General features: G+C 40.8%; 1 protein-coding gene across 4 annotated transcripts in view; it reads right to left on the reverse strand.

The window, feature by feature from the left end:
* EFCAB2 (EF-hand calcium binding domain 2) overlaps nt 1–6,155 on the reverse strand; it is a 112,470-nt gene extending 106,315 nt beyond the window's left edge. For 2 of the 4 annotated variants that reach the window (XM_060128469.1, XM_060128450.1), the window contains exon 1: nt 5,870–6,036. In XM_060128469.1, the coding sequence (XP_059984452.1) occupies nt 5,870–5,900 (31 nt within the window). In that variant the 5' untranslated portion in view covers nt 5,901–6,036. Of the gene's footprint in view, nt 1–5,869 lie in introns of all 4 variants that reach the window. The other 2 variants (XM_060128478.1, XM_060128459.1) reach the window with 2 other exon arrangements.
* Nucleotides 6,156–17,806: the final 11,651 nt, after the last annotated feature.

Raw genomic sequence — 17,806 nt, forward strand, 5'->3', positions numbered from 1 at the left:
CTTTAAAATGAAGAATGTTACAAGAGACAAGGAAGGACACTACATAATGATCAAGGAATCAATCCAAGAAGATATAACAATTATAAAAATATATGCACCCAACATTGGAGCACCTCAATACATAAGGCAACTGCTAACAGCTATAAAAGAGGAAATCGACAGTAACACAGTAATAGTGGGGGACTTTAACACCTCACTTACACCAATGGACAGATCATCCAAACAGAAAATTAATAAGGGAACACAAACTTTAAATGACACAACAAACCAGACAGATTTAATTGATATTCATAGGACATTCCATCTGGAAACAGCAGATTACACTTTTTTCTCAAGTGCACATGGAACATTATCTAGGATAGATCACATCTGAGGTCACAAATCAACCCTCAGTAAATTTAAGAAAACTGAAATCATAGCAAGCATCTTTTCAGACCACAATGCTATGAGATTAGAAATCAATTACACGGAAAAAAAAAAAACGTAAGAAACACAAGCACATGGAGGCTAAACAATACATTACTAAATAACCAAAAGATCACTGAAGAAATCAAAGAGGAAATCAAAAACTACCTAGAAACAAATGACAATGAAACACTACGATCCAAAACCTATGGGATGCAGCAAAAGCAGTTCTAAGAGGGAAGTTACAGCAATACAAGCCTACCTCAAGAAACAAGAAAAATCTCAAATAAGCCATCTAAACTTATACCTAAGGAAGTAGAATGAAGAACAAACAAAACCCAAAGTTAGTAGAAGGAAAGAAATCATAAAGATCATTGCAGAAACAAATGAAATAGAAACAAAGAAAACAATAGCAAAGATCAATAAAACTAAAAGCTAGTTCTTTGAGAAGATAAACAAAATTGATAAACCTTTAGCCAGACTCATCAAGAAAAAGAGGGACAGGACTCAAATCAATGAAATTAGAAATGAAAATGAAGTTACAATGGACACCACAGAAATACAAAGCATCATAAGAAACTACTATAAGCAACTCTATGCCAATAAAATGGAAAACCTGGAAGAAATGGACAAATTCTTAGAAAGGTATAACCATCAAAGCCTGAACCAGGAAGGAATAGAAAATATGAACAGACCAATCACAAGCACTAAAATTGAAACTGTGATTAAAAATCCTCCAACAAACAAAAGTCCAGGACCAGATGGCTTCACAGGTTCTATCAAACATTTAGAGAAGAGCTAACACCACCCTTCTCAAACTCTTCCAAAATATTGCAGAGGAAGGAACACTCCCAAACTCACTCTACGAGGCCACCATCACCCTGATACTAAAACCAGACAAAGATACTACAAAAAAATAAAATTACAGACCAATATCACTGATGAATATAGATGCAAAAATCCTCAACAAAATACTAGCAAACAGAATCCAATAGCACATTTAAAGGATCATATACCATGATCAAGTGGGATTTATCCCAGGGATGCAAGGATTCTTCAATATACACAAATTAATCTCCGTGAAACACCATATTAACAAATTGAAGAATTAAAAACCGTATGATCGTCTCAATAGATGCAGAAAAAGCTTTTGACAATATTCAACACCCATTTATGATAAAAACACTCCAGAAAGTGGACATAGAGGGAACCTACCTCAACATACTAAAGGCCGTATACAACAAAACCCACAGCAAACATCATTCTCAGTGGTGAAAAACTGAAAGCATTTCCTCTAAGATCAGGAACAAGACAAGGATGTCCACTCTTGCCACTATTATTCAACATAGTTTTGGAAGTCCCAGCCACGGCAATCAGAGAAAAATAAATAAATAAAAGGAATACAAATTGGAAAAGAAGTAAAACTGTCACTGTTTGCAGATGACATGATACTATACATAGATATTCCTAAAAATGCCACCAGAAAACTTCTAGAGCTAATCAATGAATTTGGTAAAGTTGCAGGATACAAAATTACTGCACAGAAATCTCTTTCATTCCTATATACTAAGAACAAAGAATCTGAAAGAGAAATTAAGGAAGCACTCCCATTTACCACTGCAACGAAAAGAATAAAATACCTAGGAATAAACCTACCTAAGGAGACAAAAGACCTGTATGCAGAAAACTGTAAGACACTGATGAAAGAAATCAAAGACGATACAAACAGATGGAGAGATATACCATGTTCTTGGATTGGAAGAATCAACATTGTGAAAATGACTGTACTACCCAAAGCAATCTACAGACTCAGTGCAATCCCTATCAAATTACTAATGGCATTTTTTACAGAACCAGAACAAAAATTCTTAAAATTTGTATGGAGACACAAAAGCCTCTGAATAGCCAAAGCAGTCTTGAGGGGACAAAACGGGGTGGGAGGAATCAGGCTCCCAGATTTCAGACTATACTACAAAGCTACAATAATCAAGACAATATGGTACTGGCACAAAAACAGAAATATAGATCAATGAAACAGGATAGAAAGCCCGGAGATGAACCCACACACCTATGGTCAACTAATCTATGACAAAGGAGGCAAGGATATACAATGGAGATAAGACAGTCTCTTCAATAAGTGGTGCTGGGAAAACTGAACAGCTACATGTAAAAGAATGAAATCAGAACACTTCCTAACACCATACACATAAATAAACTCAAAATGGATTAAAGACTGGACACTATAAAACTCTTAGAGGAAAACATAGGAAGAACACTCTTTGACATAAATCACAGCAAGATCGTTTTTGACCCACCTCCTAGAGAAATGGAAGTAAAGACAAAACTAAACAAATGGGACCTAATGAAATTTACAGGCTTTTGCACAGCAAAGGAAACCACAAACAAGACGAAAAGACAACCCTCAGAATGGGAGAAAATATTTGCAAACGAATCAACGGACAAAGGATTAATCTCCAAAATATATAAACAGCTCATGAAGCTCAATAGTAAAACAACAACCCATTCAAAAAAATGTGCATAAGACCTAAATAGACATTTCTCCAAAGAACACATACAGATGGCCAAGAGGCACATGAACAGCTGCTCAACATCACTAATTATCAGAGAAATGCAAATCAAAACTACAATGAGGTATCACCTCACACCAGTTAGAATGGGCATCATCAGAATATCTACAAACAACAAATGCTGGAGAGGGTGTGGAGAAAAGGGAACCCTCTTGCTCTGTTGGTGGGAATGTAAATTGATACAGCCACCATGGACAGTATGGAGGCTCCTTAAAAAACTAGAAACAGAATTACCATATGACCCAGCAATCCTACGATTGGGCATATACCCAGAGAAAACCATAATTCAAAAAGACACATGAACCCCAATGTTCATTGCAGCACTATTTACAATAGCCAGGTCATGGAAGCAACCTAAATGCCCATCAACAGACGAATGGATAAAGAAGATGTGGTACACGTATACAACAGAATATTACTCAGCCATAAAAAGGAACGATATTGGGTCATTTGTAGAGACGTGGATGGACCTACTGACTGTCATGCAGAGTTAAGTCAGAAAAAGAAAAACAAGTATCATATATTAATGAATGTATGTGGAATCTAGAAAAGTGGTACAGATGAACTGGTTTGCAAGGCAGAAATAGAGACATGGATGTAAAGAACAAACATATGGACACCAAGGGGGAAAAGCGGGGGTGGGGGGAGGGATGAATTGGGCGATTGGGATTCACATATATATACTAATATGTATAAAATAGATAACTAATAAGAACCTGCTGTATAAAAAAATAAAATAAAATTCAAAGAAAACAAACAAAAAATAAGGAGTAAATGAGATATACAACAGTGCTTCTCAAACTTTAATGTGCATGTGGATGACCTGCAGGTGTGCTTAAATGCAGACTCTGATTCAGTAAGTCAGGGGCAGGGACTGAGCTCCTTCCTTTCTGGTAAGCTCCCAGTGATACCAGGCTGCTGCCCACAGCAGGAGGGGACAGACTGCTCAGTCCAGCTGACTGTTCCCTCCCATTTATGGATGTCTTATCTCCCTTACTGATCTCACCTTCCTTGGGAGAAAAAAATATTTTTTTCAGTATGTGTATCCTCCGACGTTCTAACCTACTCAGAATGCCTTCCATATGGTAGGCATTAAACACATGCCAACTGAATGAATGACATCCAGCTTTTAACAGTCATTACTTCTTCTATGGCTATAGACAGAATTGTTTCTTCTTTGAATTAGCTTATTTTAAATAGAAACGTATTTTTGAAAACTGAGAAATCAAAACAGCTTTCAATCTACTTTTTTCAAATGAAGAAAAAAAATTGTATTTGCCTCATAATACAGAGCTTTTTTCCTCAGGCTGACCTAATAATCTTTTTTAAAAATCCACGATTAACTTGTTAAAATTATCTTCTAATGATTCTTCCATTTTTTTGTAAATAATAATTTAATAAATCAAAGTAAGTCATCTGGTTTTCTGGGGAAGTTTTAAAACTAATACCAAAAAAAAGTAATCATTTTCTTAGGACGTACCTTATACTTTTAAAGCAGCACGATAAAATTATAATGACATCTTAGGAAAGGCAACATTTAAAAAATACGTCTGACTTTTAGATTAACGGCACCATAAAAAAAATCAAATATTATTGCTATCAGTAGGTAGCTCTTTTGCAGTTTCTCCGCTGATTTTCTGTGATCACCGTGACAAGTGACTAAGTATCTAGGGCTGGCTTCTACACTTGTAAATACTGTTAACCTGATTACATCTTTGTTCCATGCTGAGAAAAATGGTATGTTGATGTTTCAAGCACTCAAGAAAAGAACAAAGGTGGAGTATTATTTTCATTTCTAAGATGTTTACCTCTACAGTTTCATGGCCTTTTTGATGTTTTTGCGATGAGTTTGCCAATTACCAAAATAAACAATTATTTTTGGGTAACTAACGTAGGATAGTAACCAAGGATCAAGTTTTTAAGCAAACCGCCGAATTAAAACAACGTAACGGTCTTGCAAGTAAACATGGATAACCGGGTTTTCGCCTCCCCACACATTAAGCACATCAATCCCCCCGATATGGCGACCCGTAGCCCCGAGGCCCAGACCCGCCTCTGACGCCGCGACCGCGCGCGCTGGCCCGGCTGGTACCGCAGCAGAGGCCAGGCCGGCGCACGGGGCTCTACGAGTTCCCTCTGGAGTTTGCTCTTCCGTCTTTATTAAAGTTGTTTTTTGTTTTTTCGTTTAAGACAATACACCAGGCGGGTAGCATAGCGCCGGCCACCGAGCAGGCACTTCGGAACCTGGAGGCTCGGAGAGAAAGGTACTGTCCTCGAGGTTGTCCTCCTACGTCCCCATTACGGAGGCAAAATGGTGGCCGCGAACGCCAGCCCGCTGGCCCGGGCGGGGTTTCGGCGCGGCAGGGGAGGAGCCCGCCAGACTCTAAAGGCCGGATCGGTCCTCACGCAGGCCCGCCCCGGGGCCCACAGCCCGAGAAGCTGCCAGCGTGGCGCCTGCGGCAACCAGAGCCCGGTCGAGGGATTGGAGGCGACGTCCCCGAGACCGTGAACAAGGACGCCATTATGGCCCTCCCCTGCCAGCGCCTCGGCCACAACCCACGCTGGAAGCGAGGCTCGGGGCTCGGAAAAAGGGACGAGGAAGGGGGTCGGAACCAGGGCCGGGCGGGAACCGAGAAGCGGGAGGGGCGGGAGGGGCGGAATGACTGCCGGGCGGGAGCGGAGGGGCGGGGCGAGGCGAGGCGGCAGGAACAGGGGAGGGGGCCTCCCCGGCAGGGCGGGCGGCGGGACCTGGCTCGGTCAGCCCTCTTCCTGCGGGTGGGGTCCAGAGGTAGGGTGACCCACCCTGCCCGGAGCTCCCCCGTGCGGCCTGGGATCGCGGCGGGCGGCTAGGGCTGCGCTCCTGCGGCGCCTCTTACCTGTGCCTTCCCTGTCTCTGTCGTCCGCCATCTTGTTGCGGCGCCGTCGCCAGGGAGAGCGCTGTCGCTAAGCTATGTCGCGGCGTCCTGGACCCCTGCAGCCCTGCGGCTAGTCGGCCCTGGAGGATAGGCGGCTCCGAATCCCGAAGGAAGAAGACCCTGGGTGTGGGTGGGGGAGGGAAAGCTTGGAGCGCGCGCCCTCCCCCTTCCCGCCATGACCCTCTGGCGCCCGGGAGACCGGAAGCCCGGACCCGCCGCCCGCGACCACTGAGCCGCGTCCGGGACTTCAGCCTATCCCTTTAGTACCGAGGCCTGAGCCCTGGTTTTTCTGGCGTGGAGAAAGTATTTAATAATAAAGTTCCGAACCCCTCCTTTCCCTTGTTTATGATCCGTTTGGGGACACAATGCCCTCCCCCTCCCCTCCAGTTTGTAGGATGTGGCGTTGCTCGATTTTTTTTTTACTGCATATTTTAAAACGCAATTGGAGAGATGGGTGCAGAACTCGGCTCCGGGGTGACAGAACCAACCGGCAATCCCACCTCCTCTTCTTCCCATCCACACCCCGCGGAGAGGCCGGACCTGCCCCACCTCTGGCCCCCCGTTTTCTCCCGTCCAGTGCTCGCCGCTCGCTCCCAGAGACGGGGACTGCACGGCGGGCGAGAGCTGGAGCTGGGACGGAAAACTGGGCCGGCGCGGAAGGAAACCAGAGCCATTAAACTGTTATTACTGGAGGAGCGGAATCGCTGTAGAAAAAACGTGTAAAATCGGCGCAAACACTGCGTCGTCAAGGCTGCGATTTCTGATACAAAATAGAAGGTTCTCATAGCAACAGAAACGTGCCCATCTTATGCTCACTGTTACGTACATGAAATTTCTTGTGAAATTTGACAAGACCTCCAGTTAAAATTACTGGGAAGGAAAGTTTTAAATCTCGCTTTTCTAGAACTTCGAAGCCGTGGCATGATGTTAAGTTTTCGTCTTATTTTAAGGAAAAGTTCACTATACTAGAATATTTTCTTTTAAAAATGATTTTTGAGTAATATGCCTAATGGTATGGTTCAAACAAATATATATTTTCAAACGAGTTTTAGATGCTATTTAAATGCATGTGTGTACTAATTTAAATTACTTGATTTTATGTAAAAATCGATTATAAACTGTAAATATTAAGAAGCCTTCAAAATAAAAGGTATTTAATGGTTTTACTGAGTTTTTATGTTCATATTATTCTGGTTCTGTAATCCCTCAGTAAACCCTAAAGAAAACTGACTAATATTCTTTATTAAAATATTTTTTCTGTAGGAGATACATGGTGCTGCGATCAGCATTCTCTCTGAAATTGACTATAAACAATTGAATCCACAAAATGGCTCATATTAGAAGATATATACTTACATAAGATGAATACAATCGTGAACAGTAAGGTCTTAATGCCGAAAAATAGGGGAAAGTAGTCATCAGCACTCATGTATATTTAAATTTCATAGTCATCATTGTCTAGCTATTGGTTTTTAAAAGATCCCTCTTTCCATATAGACGATGAAGGCCTTTGAAATAAACGTGGGAAACCCCAGCTTTAGTCTTCAGGCCTGCTACTGTGCCTTTTCATATGCTGCTTTCAGTTCCTTTTTACGGAATGACTTTCCCTCCTCTCTCTCTGCTCTAACATTCACCCTCCTACAGACACACATATGTCCCCTCCCTGTTGTCAGTGACCTCCTTAAAGGTCATGCACTCCTTGAAGCTTTCCCTATCAACCCGTTACTCTGAGGTACTATAGCCATACTGTAGACCCAAATCACGTTGGTTTTCAGTGACTTGTTTCCCCCTAACAAACGGTAAGCTCTTGAGGACAGGAAGTGCTTTATTTGTCCATATATCCGCAGTGCCTAGAGCAGCTTTTCAATGTTTATGTCTAAAATAATGTGCATTTTTAAAATTAGGACAGAATTTAGTATTCTCAATGACTTATTAAGAAACAAAGCTTTTCATTGTCTAGATTATTTCAAGCCACGTTTATCTCTAATATAATATCTCTAGCATATTTAAGGCAACACTCTCTAAATTTGGATGAGTAAAAAAAATTTATGTTAATTAACTCCTCCCCCCCAATTAGATTTGAAGACTGGATCCTAATATATGCACCTTTTGTATACCCACAGTACCTATCCCAATTTGGGGCACATACTATGAGCTTAATACGTACTTTTCAATTGACTAATTAGCTGATTAGACATAAAAGTCTGTAATGATTCTGGAAAACTTTCCACAAAGTGAAAAAAAATGGTTATCCAAGTGACAATTTAAGCTCACTCTGCCAATCAGTGGGGCCAGAGGGATGTGTACAGGTTATGTCTTTTTGCATGATTGAATTTATAGTGTTAAATCTCTTCTCACAGGCATCAGTTCTGTGCCCATGAGGGACACAGAAATGTTTCTTCTGAATACAGCTGACTCACTTACCTAAGGTGTGGGTAAAGTGGAAAGGGTAAGTGGTGTGAATAACGCAAAATGACAGTAAAAAATCTTCACAGCACCTTTACTGTCCTAGTATGGAGATTGTTGGCATCTCCTTGGACTAGGAATAATTTTTTTTTAAACTGGATTTTCCTCAGCCATTGCCCTGTACTGACCTCATGATCCTAGGCAAGGCGTGTAATCTCTTTAAAACTTAGTTAACTTAGAAAAATGGAGATAGCAATGTCCAAGCTCCTTGCCTTAGAGTTTTCATGAGACTGAATAGATGTAACTGAAAGCTTTGAAAATTTTAGAGAACTTGCGAGGAATCCCCACTTCCATGTAGGAAGGAGTACTTAGAGGTCAAACCCCAACTTCTTTTCTGAGATTCAGCTTCGACTTGGAGAGTTTCCTTTTCCAGTGCTTCAGCTACACGACCGGGAGGTGGTCTGACTCCAGGTCTTACACAGGTTACTACTAGAATCTGCTGCCTGCCTGATGTGATCTAACTTACATGATAGAGCTTCATCTTAAGTTTGTGGCCCCTTCCTGATTTCCACCTTGCCATTTTTAAATCTTACCAAGCATGAGCAGCCTTAAGCATATCTAGCTTCCTTGGGCTCTAGACCCAGGAAAATGAGAGGCATGCTGTTACTTCTCTGGTCTAATTCCAGTTTTCTAATGGAAGCTGCATCCCTTCCCTGGATGATTAACATCAAGAATGTCCGGCCTTGGGGCTTCCCTGGTGGCGCACTGGTTGAGAGTCCGCTTGCCGATGCAGGGGACGTGGGTTTGTGCCCCAGTCCGGGAAGATCCCACATGCCGCGGAGCGGCTGGGCCCGTGAGCCATGGCCGCTGAGCCTGCGTGTCCGGAGCCTGTGCGCCGCAACGGGAGATGCCACAACAGTGAGAGGCCCGCGTACCGCAAAAAAAAAAGAATGTCCAGCCTTTCAAGGAAGACACTACTCCTACACTACCCCTACCCATAAGGCAAGTAACCTTACTCTGTGATCTCAAAAGGAGAACCTTATTAGAATACAGCAGAATAAGAGTACAGTTTCATTACAGTTACAATAATAAAAATAACTCTTTAAATACTTTGTATATATTATCTCTTTTAATCTTTATGAGGCTGATAGTATCTCCGTTTTACAGGTGAAAAAGCTACATATTCACATTAATGGCCTGTTTAAGGTTTCAAAGCTGGTTGGTAAGAGCTGGCTAGGAATCTAGTTCTGATTCCAGAGCCACTCTGCTATCCTGCTTCTTTATAAATGTAAGATATAATCGTTATATTCTATTTCATAACCTGAATATTTAGAGAAGAATGTTAAGGGCAAAAATTCTGGGCAGAATTTGTCACCTTCCTCCCCCACTTTTTTTTTTTACTGCTTCAAAACATCAACCAAAGCAACTGGCAGAGGCTCTTAGGAAATTTAAAGCAACCAGAGATAATGGCATGTATGCTGTCCTTGTCTGGACAAAGAATTAAGCTAAAGGCCTAGCAGGAGAGGAAGTGAAACCCACTCTTCTACCGGGCCCCAGTGGTCTGTTCACCTTCTTTTCTTTCCTTCCCGCTTTCCTGCAAATTGAGGTTTCAGGTCTCTCAGTAATGAGGGAGAATTGTGTTAAATCCTTGGCTCTGGACAAGAGCATATTCAGTGCCAGAGTTCCTTCAGGCTTTTCAGGGAGACCCAGAGCAGGAAGCTGGAACTGCAGCACTTGTGGGCAGCTTGAAAGTAAATCTTACATGAAACCACAACTCTTAAAGCATTTGGAAAAATAACCTCCTGGCCCTACTTCTGGCAGAAATACATGTTTCTTTCTATTTCCCTTAAGAACACACATTGACACAACAAGTTACTGTTTAATTCATTGCTTAAGCATTTCCTGTTCTAAGCAGCACTTTTCAGGGACACTCATTGCTAAGCAACTTTTGATGAGTCCCTGTTCTTTATTCATTGAAAATCAAACCTGAAAGGGGAAGGGTGGTAGCTAACCCAGAGATTCAAAAAATGATCATGATCTCTCGTACAACCTCTTACCCCTTAAGTGTGAAAATAGAGGAAAAGCTAGAATTATACAGGTAATTGACTTTGGAATAATTTTTTTTAGTTCCAGCTTCAAAAATAATTTGAACTTAACTTTCACTTCTTATCATGTTTACATTAGGAGATAGAACTGTATAGAAGAATTAAGCACGTAGCCTTAGGAGGTAAATGGACCCAGGATTGAACCTCAGTCATTAGCTATATGACTTTGGACATGTTATCCTCTCCTCTGTAACCTCGGTTTCCACATCTGAGGTTACACGGAGGTAAGGAGATGATTGACCAGGTGGGACATGGAGGCCACCTCTGCTTCTCCCTGGACTTCTGGACTGATTTAATTTCTTGAGACTATGGCCACGCGACTCTCTGCTGACTCTAGGGCCAATACTGATAATATTTGGAGCATTTACTATGTTCTAGGAACGATGCCCGGCATTTTACATCCTCACAGTAACCTTATAAGAAGGACACTGATATGGTTCCCTTTTAAAGATGAACAAAACCAGAGTTAAGATCCCAAAATTTCTTCTCTGAGAGGAAAGGTGGCTCTTCTCTGCTGAGCTTCAAAGCCTTTCCTGAGATGCCTTCTCAGAACCTTATTCCAGATGTTCCATTTCCTCCTTATAACAAACCACTGGGACACGACTGCTTTCCTGCCTCTTGAAGGAGGCGTTGTCCAGTCAACGAGGTGAAGAGGGGACCTGTGAGGGGGCCGGAGCATCCCAATCTCTCTAGCTCCACCTTCCCTGCTACCCTTGGTATGACCATGTAGACATTTTTTTTTTTTAATCTTAAGGATTTCACTACTGGCCTATGGGGAAGGAGATAGGATAATAAAATTAACAAATGCGGATGTTATAAACGTCCTGGAAACTTAAAAATTTTACAGACCTGGTTCCTGATTCATAAAGCCCTTGACTCTCTCCGAGATGGCAAGAGCCTGCGCCTGGCATACCTGGCTCTTCCTTCACTCTGCCATTCCAATACTGCCACTACTGAAATTAATTTTCCTTCCCAGAGTTTATACAGATTAACGATAGTCCATGTGGCTCTTGCAGGACATAAATAAATAAATTTTTTAAAGCCTAGGAGACGGATAGTTTTATATAGACATACGGATTTTTTAAAAATTTTTATTGGATTATAGTTGATTTACAATGTTGTGTTAGTTTCAGGTGTACAGCAAAGTGATTCAGTTATACGTATACCTATGTTCATTCTTTTCCAGATTCTTTTCTCATATAGGTTATCACAGAATATCGAGTAGTGTTCCCTGTGCTACACAGTAGGTCCTTGTTGGTTATCTATCTTACATATAGTAGTTAATCCCAAGCTCCTGATTTATCACTCCCCCACCCCATGTTTCCCCTTTGGTAACCATAAGTTTGTCTTCGATATCTGTAACTCTGTTTTTGTTTTGTAAATAAGCTCATTTGTATTTTTTTTTTTTTTAACGGTACGCGGGCCTCTCACTGTTGTGGCCTCTCCCGTTGCGGAGTACAGGCTCCGGACGCGCAGGCTCAGCGGCCATGGCTCACGGGCCCAGCCGCTCCGCGGCATGTGGGATCTTCCCGGACCGGGGCACGAACCCATGTCCCCTGCATCGGCAGGTGGACTGTCAACCACTGCGCCACCAGGGAAGCCCCTTGTATCATTTTTTAAATTAGATTCCACGTATGAGTGATATCATATGATATTTGTCTTTGAGAGACATGTGGATTTTTTAATTTCAGATACTGAAAAGTAAATTCATACTATTATTTTGTATTAGATAATTCCAATACTGTCTGCAGCTTTAGAATTGAGCAGAAAATGATCAGTGCTGTGCCTCATCTTGACTTTGTAGGCCTGGCCTGCGATTATGGCCATTTACCCTTAATAAAATGCCTGTGAATAGCAATCAGTTGAAACTGCCCACTCTCCTGCATTGGAGGCTAACTCTTTGAAAAAGTTCCACATTATCTAGTAACTGCCCTAGAACAGATATCTGCAACCCCTTCCCCAAGAGAGAATAGCACTAAGCAAAGCAATACAAACATAAAAAGATTTTTAAATCTTCACAGGTTTTGCTGGGTTTTTCTTTGTACTTTTTTTTTTCTTTTTCAAGTCAGCTATATTTTCAAGAAGGGAAGGGAAGGTGTGAGATTGGGAGTGAAGAGCGGTGACAGGAAAGAGAGGTTAGGAAGTTATTTTTAGGAAGGCTTGGAGGGGAAGGGGAAGTCAATTACATACAGGGAGTGGGGCAGGGAGGCTAAGCCAAGGGAAAGCTGGTTAACTGGGGAAGGGCTTACTTAGTCCTCTGGGCCCTCTTGTTTCTTCCTACATGTTCACAATTCTGACTCACCAAGTAGTGAAAGAAACACAGCTGCGAACTCCTGGGTGGGAGGCGTGACCTTGTTCATTTTAGCCTCCCTCTCCATTCTCGGAGAAGGAAGTTTCATTCAGTTATCAGAAAATATTTGTGAATATTTTATGTCCTGTGTGCAGGACGGTCTGTTAGGCACAACAGGGAGTACCGAAACATGATAGCTGATAGCTGCTTTCCTTTTGCTGAGATACTTTTAGAGCTGGTAGTGTTAAACTAGCAATCTTTTGAGAATTCCCTGGCGGTCCAGTGGTTAGGACTTGGTGGTGTCACTGCCAGGGCACAAGTTTGATCCCTGGTCAGGGAACTAAGATCCCGCAAGCCTTGTGGCCAGGCCAAAAAAAACAAAGAAACTAGCAATTTGGGGGGTTTGGGTTTTGGGGTTTTTTGTCATCCAATCTCTTGGTCCTGAAGTTTACTAATTATTGGCCCACAGAACTCAAATACCCACCCACCCAAGCTACTTTCTCCTTCATATGATGTATAGTGTGTACTATACCCTTGCCATAGTCTCAGTGTACCCAACAGTGGTTTGTAGCTACAGTATGTGATCAATTATTAGTTATCCAGAACACCATAGAACTGTGTCATTGGATTGAACTAAGGGTGTCTTTTCTCCAGGAGATAAGTGGTTGCAAATTTAACTAATTTGACTAAGTCTATTTACTAGGTTGTTTTTATGTGTTTGTTTGTTTAGGCCGCTCTGTGCAGCTTGCGGATCTTAGTTCCCCAACCAGGGATTGAACCTGTGCCCCTGCACTGGGAGCGTGGACTCCTAACTGCTGGACTGCCAGGGAAGTCCCTCACTAGGTTGTTTTATTTCAGTGCCTGGAGTGGGTCCCAAGGCCTTTGAATTCATAGACCTTTAACTAACTAGAATATTAACTAGAAATTTAGTACTAACTATGGCTTACATCTCATAGAGGAGTGTATATTGTAATCATACGATGATGTTTTTCGTGGAAAAAAAATATACAACCAAGAATGTAATAAATACTTTTAAAATTGATGTCCACAAACACAAAACCCTCCCTGGATGATCTTAAGTGACTATGCCTATACAGAAATAAGGCTTAAAGCGTATCTTCTTTTTAATGACCTTCTCTGTAAAATGTGAGTGATATGAGTGTCCAGTAGACTGTGTTCTTTCTTTACATTAGTTATTTTTAAAGAATAATCACTTTAAGAAGGAACAGCGTAATGGGATAGCCAGGCACAAGAATCTTGAATTTTATTTCTATTTTTGCTCTAATGTTATTTAGGAATATCTACTGCTGGAATTTCTGTGGATTTATGAGACTTCTATGCCTCCATTTCTTTAAAATGGGTATAACATTTTTACCACTTATGCTCTGAAGTCTTAGGATGAGAATTATGATCTCTTCCATTAAGTATCACTTGCCTAGTAACACCACGAACAGAATTTGAGGATCAAACATGTTGAATAGGATTACTATCTTATCTTCATAATGTGAAAAGCAAATTTTATATCCAATCCAGGGTGTATACACCTATATGCCGTCCAAATCTATTGTACTCTCATCTCTGTCTGGTCTTGAGCTGTCCTGGCAATGAATACTTCTTTATACCCCATAGCAAAATATCACTATTAAAATAAAATGAATGAGAAAGATATCAACTCGATATAATCCTAGTTTTAAACAACTGGCCTCAATACCGTTCTTTGTTTTTATCAATAGACTTTATTTTTTAGAGCAGTTTTAGGTTTACAGGAAAATTAAGCAAAAAGTAAGAGTTCCCATATACCTCTTTTTAGCTCCCTCTACACACAGTTTCCCCTACTATTAAAATCATGCATTAATATGTTCTTTTTTATTACATTTAAATAGCTGAAGACAGCTATTGCTTTGGTGAATAAGAAAATAAGTATTCTAGTGATCTTAAGGAGATTGACCTGCTGGCTACTGACAGAATTTCTTTGGCACCATTTACACACAGACTAAAGTTATTTTATTCGGTAAGAATTCCCATATTTAAATAGCTACTCAGCTAGTTGGGGGCACAGTTTGTAACCAAACATGATAAAGGAAGCACTAAACTTGTAACATTAAACTATAGACTGAGGTTCTACCCCTAACTTCCCTTGGTTAGTAGGTTTGGCTGTGTCCCTTAACCTCTGTGAAATTCTGGGATGAATTAGAAAAGCTAAAACAGTCCTTCTCCATTCTTTCATGAATTTCATAATCCCTTGTTCCCAAAGTGAGTAGAAGACTATTTTAAGTGGCTCAACTATGTGTGTGTGTGTATGTGGTTTTTTTTTTTTTTTACTTAGTTCTGTTTTTATTTTAGTGTGTATTAAAAAGTCTAGTACCTTGGACCCATGATTTCACAAATGTCATCGCTTAAGATGAGACTGGTTTTGGGGTTTTTAAATTAGTTAATTTATGTCAAATTAAGGAAAATGTTAAGTATCTAATTATAGAAGTAACAGGGATATGACAAAAACCAGAAGTAAAGAGCATGGAATTCCCTGGCAATCCAGTGGTTAGGACTCTGCTGCGCTTTCACTGCCAAAGGCCCAGAGAATTAAGATCCCACAAGCCACTCAGCGGAGGACTAGGGTGGGGCGGGGTAACTGAATAAGGTTTGGTAAACACTGGATTAATTAATGTACTAACCCATTTGAGAAATTGTTTCAAGTGGGCTGTGTCCCACAACTGTTTTTTGTAACCTGTACTCTAAATAATTTGGCTCAATTAATGAAACTTAGAATTTACAGGAGGAAGACAATACAAGAAGAAAAGTATTTTATTAGAGAAATGCCAAGAAGTTAGGGAGTGCAGCACAATTAAATCTAATCCCAAAATACCTTCACTATTTCTGGAAATTAGACAAAATCTACAGGGCCGATTTGTGAGTAAAGGGAAGGGCTAATTAAATCTATCTTAAAGTTTTTCAGGCTCTAACAATTTCCTCACATTATATGGCTTGTAACTTGATAAATTAGCCATGAACTTATCCTAGTGTTTGAGTTAATTCACAGCTCTTTCTCAAGTTAAATGCTGTCATGATTCTATCAGTAGGCAACTCCATTCTGCATGGTACCAACTGAACTGGCTTTTTATTTGGGAGAAGAGACGTTTGACTCTCATTTTTATATCAGTATAAGGCTTCCTCTGTCACCTCAAGTATCTAAAGCATGTGACTCTTTCTTTAATCCACATATGGAACGTATAAGGCCAAAAAGAGTAATACATTTTATTCATCTCCGTAACCCATGTATCTTTGCCCAATGCCTGAAACAAATACTTGTTGAGCCAAAAATTGAAATAAGTTAATTATGAATAAACCATGATCCTGTTCTGGTAAAGAGACACTTAAAATATCAGTCATTTGAAATTCTTTCATCTGTCCATTTTTCTGGATTTTCCATGCCCTACTGGTGTAAATCGGAAGGCAAAGAACTTGGATTGTGTCTCAGTTCCCAACCATAAGTTATAATATAGTACTCTTTTAGAGAGTGGACAGAAGGTGCCTCACTTGAATAATTATTTCTGTGGTGTACAAAGCTGCTGTTGAAAATATGTGCTATTCCATGCAGTGTCCTGTATTTAAAGGTTCATTTAATAACCTCTTATTAAGTTTGGATAGACTTCACTGATGAATGTTTATTGTTTCTTTGCCAGAAAGCAAAATCTGTCTTTTTTTCCCTTAGCTCTTGGGAGCTATCAGTCCTTGATTATAGTAATCCACTTTTTTCAGGTACTTAGTTAATACCTATTGCCTCTGTTACTTTTGTAAATGACAATAGCTAATATTCAGAATCCTATGGTGCTAGGCCCACCGCTAGCATATAGGACTTTAACACTCACAATGATCCTATGAGGTATATGCTATGATTATTCCCACTTGATGTTTTAGAAAACTGTGGCCCAGAGAAGTGAGATTCCTTGTCTTTTGACCAAACTGAGACATGAACTTAGGTAGTCTGACCCTAAAACCTGTGCTATTGCTACTCTCCTATGGTTGTGTCCCTAATTCTCCTATTTTGCATCATGTTTTACAAATAAAACTTTCAAACTATTTTCCAAAGGAGAAAGGTTAATGTTCCTAAATTTATAAACCAATTTTATGGTGAGTCCTTCTGTGAGTTTTTTTTCAATCCTCTGTATTGTACTCAAAAAATGCATTCCTAAAATGTATCTGTTTTTATATTTGTATTCTTTTTTTTTTTTTTTTTTGGCGGTACACGGGCCTCTCACTGTTGTGGCCTCTCCCGTTGCGGAGCACAGGCTCCGGACGCGCAGGCTCAGCGGCCATGGCTCACGGGTCCAGCCGCTCCGTGGCATCTTCCCGGACCGGGGCACGAACCTGTGTCCCCTGCATCGGCAGGCAGACGCTCAACCACTGAGCCACCAGGGAAGCCCTATATTTGTATTCTTATGGAAAGATTTGCTTGATGTGATGTGCCATTACTTCAAGTTATAATACAATAACCATCTGTCATTCTCTTCTTCATGTTCATGGATTAGATTATATGATTTAAGGACACACATTCATGGTTTCTTCCCTAAATAATCATGCCTACAGCTGGGGCACCGTAGCAACTAATTGTGTGCTCCAGACAAGATTTTAAAAGTAGGGCACTAAAGGAGGCCCTAAGCTGCATCCCTTCTCCTGAAAGCCACTGTGGTCCTGGGGAAGGAGTCCTGGGCACAGTGACAAGAGTTTTTATCTGGCACACCAGCTCCCAGGGTTTCAAATGACAGAATGACAGGGTGTTAACCCAAGTTTCTAAGTCTGCCATTGTAAATCTACTGAACACAGAGGGAATAGTTATGAACGTAGCTTCTGTCCCCCATCCTTTCTAGTTATCTACCAGTCTAGCCATGTGCGCATCTGCACCCCCAAACATTTGAAACATTAACTGTCCTCTCTTCTCCACCTAAAGATTTTAAGAAAATGCATATTACTATGTGTTAAGTACTGAAGCCTCAAAATTAATAGGTTTGTAACTGATGCTATTACAGACAAATAAATAAGAATATATCACCTTAGTTTATCTATTTGCACATGTAGATATATGCATGTATATATGTATTT

This window comes from Lagenorhynchus albirostris, chromosome 2, assembly GCF_949774975.1.
Source record: "Lagenorhynchus albirostris chromosome 2, mLagAlb1.1, whole genome shotgun sequence".
NCBI lineage: Eukaryota > Metazoa > Chordata > Mammalia > Artiodactyla > Delphinidae > Lagenorhynchus > Lagenorhynchus albirostris.